At 41.2% G+C, this 16,391-nt stretch overlaps 1 protein-coding gene across 1 annotated transcript; it reads left to right on the top strand.

Moving 5' to 3' along the window:
• The first annotated feature begins 292 nt into the window (after positions 1-292).
• CASP3 (caspase 3) lies at positions 293-14,924 on the top strand. The gene is made up of 8 exons (XM_075709052.1): positions 293-332; positions 4,739-4,891; positions 6,178-6,270; positions 8,541-8,665; positions 9,180-9,308; positions 11,273-11,448; positions 11,935-12,052; positions 13,516-14,924. The coding sequence occupies exons 3-8, from the start codon at positions 6,197-6,199 to the stop codon at positions 13,740-13,742; spliced, it is 849 nt and encodes a 282-aa protein (XP_075565167.1). The 5' UTR covers positions 293-332; positions 4,739-4,891; positions 6,178-6,196; the 3' UTR covers positions 13,743-14,924.
• Positions 14,925-16,391: the final 1,467 nt, after the last annotated feature.

Here is a 16,391-nt window from a genome sequence, read left to right as displayed (position 1 = left end):
AGCGGCGGGAGCCTGAGCCGCGGCGCTCGGCCCGGCCTCACGCCGCCTCCCCTCAGGGCCGGGAGCCGCCGCGCACGGCGGGGAACGGCCTCAAGGACGGGGAGGGGGGGGAAGGCAGCCCCCGCCGCCGCCGACTCACCGCCATTAGCCCACGCGCTGCCGCCGTTGGCGTTTGAACGACGTGCCGTTGGGGCGGGCGGGCTGCCCCGCGCGGGGCGGAGCCAGAGGGGCGGCCAGGGGAGCGCCTACCGCGGCGGCCCGGCCTCCGCGCCGAGCCCCGGGGAAGGCAGGTCGGAGCGCGGCGCCGGTGGAGCGGGCAGGCGGCGCAGCCGGTGGGTGGCGGCGGCGGCGGGGCCGAACAAAGCGGTGAGGGTGGGGTAGGGCTGGCTGGCGCCCGCCCGGGGCCGGGCTGCGGCTCCCCGGCTCTGCGGGGCCTCGGTCCGGCGGGAGCGGCCGGCCGCGCCTCGCCCGCAGGGAGCCGCCTGAGGGGAGCGGGAGCCTCCCCGCGCCCGGGCCGGGAGGGAGCCGCTGCGGGCCCGGCTCGGAGCGCCGCCTTCCCGCTCCCCTGGCTGCCCGCCGGGCTCCTGCCGCGGCAGGCTTGGCGGCGGCGGGGCGGCTGGGTGGCGGGGCGGACGTCCCCTCCGCCCGCCGCAGCGCCTTGCATCCCAGCCGCGGCGGGAAGAGACCGGCCCCGGCGCCGCCCCAACGCTCGCCGCTTCCCCCTCCGCGGAGGGAGAGCGCGGGGGCTTAGCTGTTCAGTTATCTTAGTTATCCAGAAGCTTGAGGCAGACTCTTTGCTAGTTTAAGCCTGGTTTTGTGGAGAAGCTGACTAAACAAAAAAAAAAAAAAAAAAACCCAAGCGTGCTTTAATTTTAAACTGCTTTCCCGTGTCCCTCCGGTAGTCTGTTAGCTAGCTGGAAACATAGGTCCTGAAACTGCATTTGGATCTACCAAAATAAAGCTTTGGATGGAGCGGGTTGAACCTCCTCTGGAAAATGGCTCTGCAGCCAGCCGGTTGCTGACAAAGAGCGAGTGTGCGACAGCGGAGAGGCCTCATCCCGAGCTGAGGGTCACAGGGGCGATGGTACGCACGCTTGCTTCTCTTGTACTGGTCCTGCCAGTGCCAGGGCAGCATGCTTGAGGCCCTCACAGGCACTGTGACTAACTTTTTATAGCATGTGGAGGGCCCTGTCCAAGGTGTTCTCAGTCTGTTCCCTGCTAGGTTGAAGGATAGTGCTGGTAATCTAGTCTTTTACCTTCCAGCTGGTAATTCTCTTCCTTAATTACCTGCTTCTTGTCAGTTGGTAGGTTTGAAAATAACACACCTCGCCCTTAATTGCCTTGTCAGGCTCCTTAATATTTGTTGCAGTGGTGATACGGTTAATAGCTGTAGGTCAAGTAATAAGGAAGGGTCCCATCTACTCTCAGAATAAATTCAGGTCTTGCTGATTTTGCAGATTAACGCTGACTAACTAAAAGTCTTTTTGCTTTTGGAAGATTAGAGTACTGGCCCAATTTCAGTGCTTTCCAACAACTACATCCAGACTAGAAGTAATGTGAAGAGCTGTCACAGTATTGGCATGCTTCCTTCAGTCGTAGCAGTATTTAATGGTGGAATAAAGCCACATAGGAAATGTAATGGTATATTTTAAATGTTTTTAATTTTTTTCATACAGTCAGCTTCTATATTTTCCTTCTGTTATTAATTGGATAATTATCAGTTATCATTATACATTGTAGAATGGAAAAATTTTAATTTGCATGTCTGCATTACTATCACAATGTGCCATGTATATATTTATGTACATAAAATACCTTCTTTGAATGCTTGACATTTTCTCTTGCAGTCATGAGAGGTGGAAAACTGCCCTTTTCTAATACTTAAAGATATGGTTTATGATACTGGTTTCTGTTTTGGACATGTATTTTAATACTGCTACAGTCATTGCTTTGTGGCAGCTGACGTGTACTGAACATGTGTTGTCTCCTGTGGTTTGCATATTTCAAGATACAGTTGGTAACTAGGGACAGTTCAGTTATTTGCTTCCTTTCCTGTCTGAGCAGCTTTGGTGTTATTTTTATCACTATATCATTAATTTGTCTTGTGTGGTTCACAATTCATGTAAATATTGCTTTAAAAAGAAACTCGATGAGTCTTCTGGCAGGAGTGATACATGATGGTGTGAATGTATTTTTATTAGGTCCAGGTAGAATAAGTAGATCCAGGCTGGAATGGAGTAAAAACATTGGTTTATTTATCATTTTCCTATCAAAAGAAAAGCATTGGAACAATTGTATTTAAGGCAAAATATATTTTTGCCTTGATTGCTATACAGACAGACTTTGGTCATTTTTGGTAGTTTGCTGAGCATAGTTTTGGACCTTTTTGAACCACTTTATTTTTCACTTTATGCCTGTAAAGATCACTGTAGCGTCATTGTTATATCCGCTATATCTGTCTCCTAGGGTTTTTTTAAAAAACTTTTTTTTTTCCAAATAAATATTGTAAAATAAGCTTCCTAAAACCTACAGAACATATTCTGCTAGATTAGAAAAACGCTGTTGCTCATTTCAGCTACTTGGTTTTTAAGTTTCCTTACAGTTGAAAACTATTCTTAGCTAATTAGCTTTCAGAGAAAAGAATATCAAGGAGCAGAATAACAATTTTTAATTAAATTCTTAATGCATTGTCCTGATTCTCCCCCACCCCCCGGCATTAGATCATTCTCTACAGGGGAATGAGTATTCTGCTTGACAGAACATGACATCATTGCATTACCTAAACCAGGATGAGGCAATTCTTAGTAGTCTGTTACAATCGGCACTATCCTCCAGAGAGCACTGCTGTTACTCTGAGCAGTGCTTTAGAGCAGAAAACATACTGCTGACTAAAACGTTCATTTGAGTGCCTAGCAACAAAACAGATACCTCTCTGTGGATGTCTTTTGTTCTTTAAAGAAGTGCAGGTGACTTGGTGCATTAAGGTGCTCAGAAATTGATGGATATTAGAGGTGAGTTACAGATTCTATTCTGAAGATAAAGCATGCATATTTTAAATACCTAATGTACTATACCCAGTTTTTTTCTTCACTATCTCTCTAGCTTCTGTAAAGACTGTTAGACAAGCTCCAGTCATGATGCAGTAGAACGCAGTAAGTTCTAACACTTCATTAAACAATTGAAACTGTAGGCTGTGAGCTAGACTTGCAAAGGCTTTATTAAGAAATATTTTTATGATACGCTATTACAAAATGTGTTTTCAAGTTTTCCGAAACAAAGTACTGTGGTTCATTGTAATTGTAGGTTTTGCTAGCCACTTCAAATTTCATTGTTTCTTTGGCATTGGATCAAGGACAGCAGTTTTAAAGTTTTACGTTTTAAGGTTGCAGGAGAGTCGAGGAGATAAGTCTTAATTTAAGGTCACTTAAATGTTGAAGATCTTTCTTATTGTTTGCAGCATACTTTAACATTTGTGTTATAGAAGCATTCAGTGGTCCCAGTCTGTTAGGTCTCCAGTTTGCCTACTGAAGTCTGCTGCTGTTCACCAGTGTTATTCCCACCAGCTTACTAAAACCAGTCCCTAATGGGATGCAGCAGTTTGGTTGGAGCACACCTGAGGTGAACCCAAGGCAGCCCAATGATCCACTTACCCTCCCTAATTATTCCAAGGTCTCGTCTGTTGGCCAGAGAGTTGTTAGCTGTCCCTATACTTCAGCTGAGTCTTTCTCTAAGTAGCTATTGGTAGCTCAGGCTGGCCGATACGATAGGAGGTGACCAGAGCTCATGTAGGCACATATTTACTAGTTTACACCAGCTGGTTCAGGTACTTGCAGCTCTGGCACTGCAGATCTTTGTAGTGCCAGACAGCTGGGATAAACACCTGGGCTTTTAGCAGAAGTTGAATTCCACGCTGACATGGCTACACTGCTCTCAGTACACCCACTGGCTAGTTTCCATAATGGAGTTGGTACGTGATACTGTGCTTTTTTTATATGGTGTGGTTCTTCATTACTGTTGGCAGACAACAAACAAGGAAGAAAGTTAACCTTTTCCCTGTCTCTCCTATTAATCTCAGCCACAGTGAAGGGGTTGGGTCATGCTTCCGCACATAGTGCTTTTCCAGAAGAAGGAACGGCATGAGTTGCATCAGAATTGTGGGTCAGTCTGGTTGGATGTTTTCCTACAAAATAAAGTTTTGTTCAGAAATGTCAGGCTGATAGCCCTGGAAAGCTGGGAACCAGCCAAGGTTGATTGTGGTGGGGACAACATTGAAAGAGGCATAGAAACTTCTGGAAGCTGGGCTCTGCTGGAGCAGGGGAACTTCTAGCATTCTTGTCAATGAAAGTCATTCTTTCCACTTCCTAGGGGTCAGAAGCCCTGCTTTTCAGTTACAGCTGGGCGGACACACCAGTTGTCACTCTACACTAGATTTTGTTGTCAATGCAAATGCTCCCTGCACAATGTAAGGCATAGGGTTGGATCACTGTCGTGCAACAGGTCTTAGGTACTTGAATAACCCTTTGTGTCTGTTTTCACATATGGAACTTCTAAGGAATTAGACTTTGAAGATAGGATGAATGAATCCAGATCATGGTGCTAGGCAGGCAGGTCCAGCATTGTGGATGTAGTTCCTGCCCCATGATACTGTCTTTAAAGTAAATTTCTAAAATAGAACACAATAATGTATTTTAGAAATAAAATAAAAGCTTATTTGATACTTTTGTAATTTGATTTTCAGGAAATTTCCTGTGTGCTGCTAATGTACACGATACAGTTCTCAAGTCTGGAATAATTTTGTGAGCAAGAAGACTTCTTAATTACATCAGCGCTCCAAGATTCAAAGAAATAGTATTCAGAGTAACCTTGGAGATCTTTTGAAGTCACTAAAAATGTAAGTAAATGTCCTTTAAAAAACAAGGAAAGAAAGAGGTTTATACATAACCCAGATTAGTACTTCTGATGCATCAGTAATTGTTGCCACAGAAAATGGATGTTCTTGGTGTACTAGCTAGAGTATAGATAAGAAGTTAAGACACTTATAATACGATACTGTAAGATGGCAAATACAGTTTGCCACCAAAGAACCTAAGCCTTGAATAAGAATCTTTAGCAAATCTTACTACTTGGTCTGGTTATTAATACATCTCTATTTGCCATAAATATACCTGCTAAGCAAGTTTCTTTAAAATTCTAGCCTTGTAGTGCCTTGTTTGTTTCTTAAGGTCTAAGCATTTCTTTCACTTCTAAGCATTGATTACTTTGTCCTATCTGGTGATTTAACTTTATGATGCTTAATCCTTTTCTGAATCCTGAGTTAAAGGTAACTTATGGTAATGTGTACTATGAGTACACACAGAGTAGTTGGGAGGGAGGTTTATTGCTTTTAAATTGATTTCTGGCTTGGTATAATTCATCATTTCTTGTCCTGTGGTCTGATGAAAAGTAAGTATCAGCCCAAAGTGTAGAGTTCATGTCCTCAACTGTTTAAAGTTATATTGTTGTGGTTTTATGTTACTTATATTGCAAATGCTTTCACATACACCAATTAGGATTCAATGCAGTGATGTTTCATTTGAAACAGAATGCAGAGAAATTATTTATTTCTCAAAATACTATGACCCAAAATCTAATCTTCTATGTTAGTCTTTGCACACATCCAATAACTTGTATTGCTTGGTTTTGGATCTCAATTTCTGTCTGACTAAGATGGAAGGATCCATGTGTGACACAATATTCATAATACTAAAATGCTGCTAATGCATGTAGGGACATTACAATATTTTAAAGACTGTTTTTGATTTGTTTGTCTCTTATCCTGCTTTTTGTAGGCATTTTACATCATTTGGTCACAGGGATCTGCGGCTCTGCGGACTGTTTTTCCCAGAGTTGTTTTAGAACAAAATAATTTAGAAAAATAGTTCATGTTCTTCTGTCAAATAAAGCATATGTAAGGATTACTCAGAAATGCTAATTTTTGCCTACCAATACTGATACTCCTAGCCTAAAGTTATTCTATGTGAATATCCCCTTTTATCATTGCTGTTTTCTCTGTAATTCTGAAAAATTGCTCTCTGGTGTAACGCTTTAAGGAAACCTAACAAAAAGTGAAGCAATCTGAAGATATTATTTCATATGAAAATGAACTGTCATATATTTCTTTTTTCTTACATTTTCAAGCCGATAATTGAGAGCCATAATGGCAGACATAGGAGATGGACCACATTTGGGGGAAGATCTGACGGATGCAAAATCTATCCCTGGTTCCAAAGGGTAAGTGAGGTACTTTTGGTTTAAGTCTTCAATTTAAGTCTTGAGGAATCTTGTGCTGTAACAGAAGGTGAGAGCCATAGAAGAAATAATGCTAAAAAGAAAAGTTTCAATTATGGTAAATTAGTATAATCATAAAAAACTGTTAGAGTTGTACTGATTTTGAAAATATACAGTCTCTGACAAAACAGGCCATATGTATGTAACAGGGAACTAAAAAGCAAAACATTTGAGGTGCTGTTAGACTTGGCTTAACAGTATTATCAAGTGCTTAGCTGTTCTTGAAAAGAGAATCCTCTGGCTCCCCCTGGGCTGAATGTTCGCCCTTTTCCTTGAACTGCTTCTGGAGCTCACCTGAACCTGTGGCAGCCAGTTCAGCTGCTTGAGCTGACCTGCAGTGGATTTATACGTGCAGAGGCACAAGAGTGAGGGGAACGTACAGGGCTGGAAGGGAGGAAACGCAGGCCTGTTCTTCCTGGTGACAGCTAGCTGTTACGCTGGTGTAGCACTACCATCAGATTACGCTTTCTCTGGGAATTTGTTAATTTGTTTCTGAAGTAATTATTTTTTGTATTTCAATGACAATTACATTTAAGAGCATAACAGACTTTTTATTTGTAGAATACAATATGATAGCGGGCCCCAGTCTTGTAACCGCTTACCCGTGTGCTTAAATGAGAAAATCCGTACTGACTTCAGCATATATAGACTGAGTAAAATCACTGGCTGTTGCAGAGTCATGAGTGGTGTTGTATCGGTGTGCTCATTAAGGCAGAATTACAGCTGCATGTAGAGTGTTGGTCATTTTCTAGGTTTTGAATGTTTAATTGTGAAAATTCAATGGTAATATGACTTTTGGTTAGAATTCAGAATAGATTTACAGTCTCAGAGCTGATCTTGCTTCCAGGTACATAGCTTTCAAAAGATGATAATAAAAAAACCTCAGCTGATTTCTTGTTGGTATGATAATTGGTTTCCTTAACTAATTTTTCATAGTCCTGTGCAGAGGCATTACAATTTTAGATGGAGTTCTTCCTTGATTATTTAAATTTTAAGCTTGTTACAAGTTGCACAGAAGATTACTACAAACACAAATGACTCTTCACTTTTTTTTTTAATTATTTGTGTATGTGCACATTTTACTGAACTTGAAACAAAAGTTTTATTTGGGAGCATAACTATACAAAGCAGTTTTACTTATTTAAACCTCTGAGCAAGTACAGTCTTCACTAGTCTTAGATCAGATATACCAACTGATTTCGCAGACGTAACTTGGTATCATAGAAGGGTTTGGGTTGGAAGGGACCTTAAAGATCACCTAGTTCCAACCCCTCTACCATGGGCAGGGACACCTTCCTCTAGACCAGGTTGCTCAAAGCCCCATCCAGCCTGGCCTTGAATACTTCCAGGGAGGGGGCATCCACAACTCTGGGCAAGTCTCAGTGTCTCACCATCCTCACAGTAAAGGATTTCTTTCTAGTATCTGTCTAAATCAATCTTTCGGTTTAAAACTGTTACGCCTCATCGTATCACTGTGCTCCCTGATACAGAGTCCCTCCCATCTTTCCTGTAGGCACCCTTTAGGTACTGGAAGGCTGCTCGCTATAAGATCTCCCCAGAGCCTTCTCTTCTCCAGGCTAAGCAACCCCAGCTCTCTCAGCCTGTCCTCATCGGGGAGTCGCTCCAGCCTCCTGATCATCTTTGTGGGCCTCCTCTGGACCTGTTTGAGCAGGTCCATGTCTGTCTTATGCTGGGGGCCCCAGAGCTGGACACAGTACTCCAGATAGGGTCTCACCAGAGTGGAGTAGAGGGGCAGAATCACTTCCCTCGACCTGCTCGTCACGCCTCTTGTGATGCAGCCCAGGATGTGATTGGCTTTCTGGGCTGCTAGTGCACATTGTTGGCTCATGTCCAGCTTTTCAGCCACCAGTATCCCCAAGTCCTTCTCTGCAGGGCTGTATTGATATCAGGGGTTGCCCTGTCCCAGGTGCAGGACCTTGCACTTGGCCTTGTTGAACTTCATGACGTTTGCACGGGCCCACCTCTCTAGCCTGTCAAGGTCCTTCTTGATGGCATCCCTTCCCTCCAGGGTGTCGACTGCACAACGCAGCTTGGTGTCATCAGCAAACTTGCTGAGGGAACTTCTGAGGAACATGTAGCAAACCTTACCAGTTTCACTGGTTTGCTAAAATAATCTTCTTTTATTATTATTATGAAATTAAGAGAAGAGAGATCAGAAATTAACACCTAAAGTTTGTCTGATTTCTATACAGAAAGAACCTACCTGCTAGCAAGTCAATGGACTCTGGAATTCTGCCAGACTACAGTTACAGAATGGATTATCCAGAGATGGGGGAATGTGTAATAATAAACAATAAGAACTTCCAGAGACAGACCGGTACCACTTTCAAATTTTTAAGTTTTTTTTCCTTAATTTAGATAAATTAGTGGCATGTATTATTCTTCAAAATCGAACATGCAGACCAATTTTGATTTTGATTACAATCTAAAATTAGGTGGTTTGAATGGGTGTGATTCATTTCAGTGCATTCTTCCAAATATGCATAGAGGGAACACGTTAGGGTATAGCAGTAATGGGGAGAAAAATTCATAGGCAGTACAAGTCCATCGTACCTTTTAGTCGTGATTTCTGTTTTGCAAATTAAATCCTTTTTTATGTCTTTATATAGACAGATAGATATAAAAATAAGGAGTAGATAAATCTACCGTATAGGTACAGAGAGAGGGAGATGGTGTGCATGTATAGCAGTGCAATGTTTTTTCTGTTAGAGTGGATCTGGAATAATGGAATAATATTCCGGACTATTAGAGGTATAAGTGGGAAAAGAATTTGGCTCAATCAGACCATGCCTTCTATCATATAAAAAATAATATATTTATTTTATGTACAGGGATGTTACCCCGTATGGGTACAGATGCAGATGCTGCAAGTGTCAGAGAAGTTTTTATGAAGTTGGGATATAAAATTAAGATCAACAATGATCTTTCATGCGAGGACATTCTAAGACTGTTGAAAAATGGTAAGTAATAATATGTTCAGTGCATGTATTAAATCAACCACTGTTTCCAAATACGTCTCTAGCCCTCACATCTCTTCTTCCATGATTCTTTTAGATATTTCACACATACTGGTGGTTTATTGCTAAGGTTGACATGTACATCATAGTTCCTATGTTTATTCATCTTTGCTGTCTCTCCATCTTTTGTGCCATGACTGTTGTCTCCGTATCCTTTCTCATCTTCTAAAGAAGGCTGGAAAAAAGGCTGAAACTTAAATGCAGACTGATTTATATTCTGACCCTGGGATCACTGAAGCTCTGTGAGTTGGAAAGAAAACTGCTTAATTGGGTAGAGGGGTTCTGTGCTGTATGCTTAGTGGTGCGGTCCAAGAGGTGTTCTGATCCGGGGGGCGGTACTGATCGAGGGATCAGAACTGCAAGTGTGTGGACTAACTTGCTCTTTTAGAGAAACAACTCATGTTTTGTTTGACTTGTGAAACAAAACACCCTTCTGTCAAATGAGAGCTTTATACTGCTGTTTGTGTTAGTCCTGTGTTGTTTGGACTTTGCTACATCTAGACCAGTAAATGAAATGGTGCCTGGATGTGTCTGTAGCCCTGGAACACAGTCTGTTCTAGTTAACTGTTGGAAGGTTCTCTGGCATGACTGTGGCTCGTGCCTACTAGCACACTCCCAGACTGTTCTAGGTCACAGTTCAACAGTAAAAGTGTTCCAGGGATTATTCCCAACAGCCAGTTAGCCTGCAGCAATCCTGTTTGTCTTATCTTTTTTTAAATGTGTTTGCTAACATAGATGTAGGTTCTTTAGTGCCAGTTAATGTTTATGCCAGAGAACGCTCCCAGGCATGGTTAATTTATCAGTATAATTGCAGCCTGTCTGTTGACAGTAGCTGGAAGTGGAAAGGCCTCTGTCTTACCTGTGGTATAAGGCCTCTCCAAACACACAGTGTAAACTACAGACTGCAGCCTAACTAGAGATTCCCAAAAAACAACCTTTCCTGGCTCTTCTAGATGCCATGCTTGTCCATAGATTGTAGAAATGCCTGAGTGTGCATCGCTTGAGAAATGTCTAAATAGTTCAGTTTTTCCAGAATAGAAATTCAGTGGTTTGGCAAGCTCTAAACAGAAAACTTCAGCTTTTGGGACTGTTAACTTTTCATCTCCAAACTCTTGCATCTTCTTGAGTTTCCCACTCAGAATTCCTTTTGGATCTTTTCTGTTAAACCATGTTTGTATCCTTTCGTATATTTAAGAGAATTATCTTGGTCCTCAAGTATGATCCCCACGATGTCAGGCAACAAAAGACATCAGAGAACATCTGTTTTATGCTCTTTGTCTACCACAAGATGGAAGAAAATATAAATCTACAAACACTTTATATCAAGCTTAAATGTCTTTAAGTACAAAATTCAGAGGCTTGAAAAATCTTTCTAGACCTTGCTACAGGGCAAGAGTGAGAGACAGAGGGGTAATGCTAGTACCTGGGTCCCTGCAGCAGCAACAACTTTCACGCTACATTCAGTTCCCATGTAATCCAACTAGTTGAAGCATCTCTGAATGGAAAGAGTGGTAAGGCTTCCCCATCCTTTCCCAAAACTTGGAACTTCACATCAGTCCCATCTCAGATCGCAAGATCTCAGATCTTGACCATTACTGCACGAGCGAGGTGTACCATTCAGACCTTGAGACACTGTGGTACACCTTCTTTGTCTCCTTACCATGTTCCTGGCCTAGTTCTGTGGCCATGTCTTAAAATGGGTAGGGTTGGCCTCTAATTTGGAGTTTTCTGTGTCCAACCTCCTGAAGTAAAGTAGGCTGGCCCCTTTTGTTCAGAAGTGAAAACTGATTGGAGGTTTCTAAACATGGGAATTAGTTCTTAAAGACTTCAGTCACTTAGGAAGCATCAAATGTTCAAAGCTTTTAGTGAATGCAAGAAGTTTAGATAATTCTCTTTTTTCTTTCAAGTTTCTGAAGAAGATCACAGCAAGAGAAGCAGTTTTGTTTGCGTGTTGCTAAGCCATGGTGATGAAGGATTCATCTATGGTACAGATGGCCCTCTTGAACTGAGAGTACTAACAAGCCTTTTCAGAGGTGACCGGTGCAGAAGTTTAGCAGGAAAACCCAAGCTCTTTTTCATTCAGGTGATGTACAGCTGAACAGTGATCATCAAATCAGCTGGATACTTAAATTGTTTCCCATTAATTATTAGTGCAAGAAAGTTAATTGTTTCTAAAAGTCATTTAAATGGAATTACTTTTGGAATAAGATTCTCTTCAGGTCTAAGTGGCACAGTCTGCCCTATTAGGTAGGCAGTATTTGTAATAGCTGAGATTGCATTACCTTAATTCTACAGATTAAGTAAAATCTTTCTGAATGCTAGCCAATATTTTAGTGAGTTTCTGAATGCACTTTTGAATTAATATCTATTTAACCAAACTGTGTAGTTGATTTAAATAAATGTCAGTTGCTTTTCTTCTGAGTCTGTCTAGTAGAAATGTGACATAAATTGCTGTTATGGGATATTATCATCTTTAAAATGGAAAAAAAAAATCAGTATTCTGATCATGATTGCTGCCTTCTCATTTATTTTTTTTATTTTGTTTTCAATTCTTCTTTCTGCCAAACAGGCTTGTAGAGGGACAGAATTAGATTCCGGTATTGAGGCAGACAGTGGATCAGAAGAAACAATGTGTCAGAAAATACCTGTAGAAGCAGACTTCCTGTATGCATATTCTACAGCTCCAGGTGAGAGACTGGCAAAGAAATTTTTGTTCCTGAAATTGTATCTATATATCAGCTTGTATTGATACTGTAGATGACAATTTGCAGCTGTATCCAGTCAGTGGGTGACTACTTCATTTGTTCTCGTTCATGGAAATAATTTTCTTCCCTCAATCATTTTTTCTCCCCTGATTTGATTTCTTTTTGAGGTAGTTGCTATTCTCAGTTCCTACAAAAGAAAAAAACCCAAATGCTGAATATACATCTTTCTCACTAGCAAACCCTCAAATGTTCATCTGCTATAAATTCAGTTAATCTGAATTGTGCAAATAATTTACAGCAGGAAGTAAAAGGTATTATTAGTTCTGAGAGAACAAAACAATGGGATATCTGTAGATGCATATACAGAAGCGGGTGATAAACACCAGCATATTATTTGCCTCTCAACTCTATTTTCATTGCATCCTCAAGCAAAATTAGTAGTGGCAGAGCCCTTAGTATGCCCTTTACATTATCAGTTAGCAGAAGTAGGTTCCAGTCTTTAATTCATCCACATAGTCCTGAAGATTGTGAGACTGAAATCCATTTTGTGTCTTGGCTCCATCCGTACTGTCACCTCTCCTTCGTATACATGTACTCTATAAAGTAGTAGTAAGTGATTAATGGCTAAGACTGTTGCAGCACAAGATAGTTTTCCTGCCTTTTGATTTTCTACCTACTTAAAAGTTTTCTTAGGTTAGGAAAGATGAGAGGATTAGAAAAATCTTTTGAGTTGGAATCTGGGGAGATTATCAAATCTAAATTTTGTTGGTTAGTGGTTTTGAGTTTTCATTTTAAAATATTGATTCCAATTGGAGACAATGTATTGTTCCCCTAATTGCTATCCTGTTCTGTATCGGAGGCTGCTATGTCTGGTGGCTGCACCTGGAATACTGTGTCCAGTTTTGGGCCCCTCAGTACAAGAAGGACATTGAGGTGCTGGAGCATGTCCAGAGAAGGGCAACGAAGCTGGTGAAGGGTCTGGAGCACAGGCCTTATGAGGAGCGGCTGAGGGAACTGGGGTTGGTTAGCCTGGAGAAGAGGAGGCTGAGGGGAGACCTTATCGCTCTCTACAACTACCTGAAAGGAGGTTGTAGTGAGGTGGGGGTTGGTCTCTTCTCCCAAGTAGTTAGCGATAGGACGAGAGGAAATGGGCTCAAGCTGCGCCAGGGGAGGTTTAGATTGGATATGAGGAAAAATTTCTTCACGGAAAGGGTTGTCAAGGATTGGAACAGGCTGCCCAGAGAGGTGGTGGAGTCACCATCCCTGGAAGCGTTCAAAAGGGTAGATGTGGCACTTTGGGACATGGTTTAGTCTAGTCTACCCTTAACTGGTTTAGTGTGGACTCAGTAATGTTAGGTTAATGGTTGGACTGGATGATCTTAAAGGTCTTTTCCAACCTAAACGATTCTATGATTCTATAAATTTGACATCTCTCTCTTCCACAGGCTATTACTCCTGGAGGAATTCAGCTGAAGGCTCCTGGTTTATTCAGTCACTGTGTAAAATGCTGAAGGAACACGCAAGGAAACTTGAACTCATGCAGATTTTAACTCGTGTAAATCGCAGAGTGGCAGAGTATGAGTCCTGCTCAACTCGGCAGGATTTTAATGCAAAGAAACAGATTCCGTGCATTGTCTCTATGCTCACCAAAGAATTTTATTTCCCTTGCTAAAAGAATTTCACCTTGTAATTTTTCAGTTCATGTTTTTATCTGTAATTTATGTGCAATGTTAGTATGGAATGCCACTTTTAAATCTGAATTACTGTTCACTGCTGTGTGTGGCATAATGAACTGTCTCAAAGTTAGATATGTCCATTATTAGAAGTAAAACATAGTACGGCTATGTTAGAATGCAAACTTGAGTAGCTGAAGCACAGGCAAATTTGAAAGTAGTGCTCTGAGTAGCTGGAAAAATTAGGAAGAGGAGACTGAAGACAGGTCAGATCACTTACCAGATCTACTTGGTGCTACCTTTCACTTTGCTGGAGAGGCAGAGAAAAGAAACAATCCTTGTAAACAGTTTGGTTTCATATCTTTGCCAATAGGAAGAAGATTCAGAATGCGATATGTTTACTGATGATGGTAATATGATAGTAGTGTTGTCATACATTTCTTCTTAACGTGAGTTCTTAAAGTTTAGGTTATAAACCTAAACTGTTTTTATAACTTGGGGCATAAACTGTGGAAAACAGCTATTTCGTTTTTTACATACGATTAGGAAGCATATTTAGAACACAGTCAATTTTTTCCTGATCATTTTAGAACTTTTTGTATGGAGTATTAGGTAAAGCAATTACATCAGCACAGTAGCTGTTTCAAAATAAATTTTGTATTCTGACCTTGAAGCTGAGTGACTAAGGGGTCAGTCTTCCAAAATTTCTTTTTCTGCAGCTCCCTAAAGGGGGAGCTGTTGGGGCATATTTTGGGCTGTAAGAATCGGTGCAAAAGGAAATCTACATTCTGAATAGTCTGCTTTCCTCTTTCTGGTCATAAATTAGAGTGGTTTTGCTTTGTGCTATGTGCGTACCACATCTAATCTGTGTGGAAACCTAGATCTGTGGTACTGGAGAAATTTCACTTCTTAACTCTTAATATCAATTTGAGTTAATTACAAGACTTTAGCTAAAATATGTTAACAAATAGTAAATTTATATCTCTTGACTCTAAATTTTGTGGAACAGGCTTTTACAAAATTGTAAAACATTTTTGTTGATGTTTCAGCTTGTGGCAGTCTTTTTAAATCAGAGGAAGACAGAATGGTAAATGACTGTAGGATGCTTGCAAAAAAAGACTTAAAAATCTTTAAATTGTGTAGCATAAACAATGTTAGCAAATTGATGTTCACTTCCAGAGGCATTTAGGGTTTTTTTTAAAACTTAAATTAAATATTGTTTCCTAAATTGTATCACACTTTTCTGTGTGTATGATTTGTTTAGGATCTGATAGCTTTTGCAAATTAGTTTTAGCTTTAATTATGTCCCTTCTTCTCCAAATACTACTTTTCCTTTTCTTCCCCATCTGCCTTACCACCGCAAGTTGAAAAGGAGCTGCTTTAAAGCATTGCATACCATATAGCAGGTAATTAGAGTAGTGACTGAGACATGGGAAACGCAGGTTCAAAAGTTATGTGGGGGAGGCAATTTTAAACATTGTAGATGAGTTCTCTGATGACTGCCTGCTGAACGGGAGGAATCTTGTGTCTCTTGTAGAAATGTTTTGTGAGAGAGGGTTAGTCTATTTTAACTGATGGAAACTTCTGTTCCAGGCAGATTTATTACCAACGCTTCTGTTGAAAAACTAAATAGGCCCCTGTTGAACATACCTAAAAATAATATTTACAAAAACCTATTATGTAGGTTGTGAATTACAACAAACAGTGGCACAGTTATATGTTGCAAATGACTGACAGGACTTCTGTTAATCTACCTCAAAATAATTGGGAGTAGGAATGTTCCCTGAATTCTTAGTTATTTCGCTATGAAAAAGTGCTGTCATGGAGTTTGCTTTTCCCTTAGATTTAATAGGTTCTGGTCTTGATCCTTCCTGGTCCTTTAAAGGAAAAACGATTGTACAACTTTTCCACTAGTCTTTAAAATAGAGCAAACCAAAATCAAAGCTAAGCTAAAATGAGTAACCAATCATTTAGGGAGACATAGAGGTAGGGCTTAAGGAAAGAAGCAATATTCCTGTCAGTCCTTTCCTCTCAGGACAAGAGCTGCATTTTACTCCAAATCAGTAAATTCCTTGACAGTGCCAGGAAGGCTTCTGGGTATTTCTAGCCAAGGGCTGGTGTTCCAGTCAGTGGGACGTGCGGGTAGAGACAGAGCCTGTTGGAGAAGGGAGAGGGGGAGGCCAGAATGTCCTTGAACGCTCGCTCAGTTTGGCAAGGAGGTCTGACTGGAGCTGGTGAGCTAAGCTCGTGGTAATTGGGGAAAATGTGATCTAGCCGGAAGGTTGAATCTGGGGCAGAGGCAGTGGGATTGAAGACTGTAATAAAGTAAGCATTTAGGACAGACCTGAGGAAAATAGGACAACTTAAACTGTTGTCTGTAGGGTGATGCTCAGTGTGTGAGGACCACGTAGAAATAGATGAAGGCCATAGTATAGAGGCACAATTGCCGGTTAATCGTTGTAGGTTTTGGCTGGATAAATCACAGAAAATACAATGTAACGAGAAAGAGGAAGCTGCCTTAGCTTGAGTGAAGCTAAAGGAGAAAGGAACAGGTGATTTACGCTAAAAACCTGGCAGAAAGCACATGTCAGTTTTACAGCAGGCTGCACTGGTAAAGGGGCAGTTGAACTATCTTTTTGTTGTTGGGC

Source organism: Pelecanus crispus, chromosome 4, assembly GCF_030463565.1.
Source record: "Pelecanus crispus isolate bPelCri1 chromosome 4, bPelCri1.pri, whole genome shotgun sequence".
In the NCBI taxonomy this organism is placed as follows: Eukaryota; Metazoa; Chordata; class Aves; order Pelecaniformes; family Pelecanidae; genus Pelecanus; species Pelecanus crispus.
Note: the sequence above shows the minus strand (reverse complement) of the source record. Positions and strands in the feature narration are given on the sequence as shown.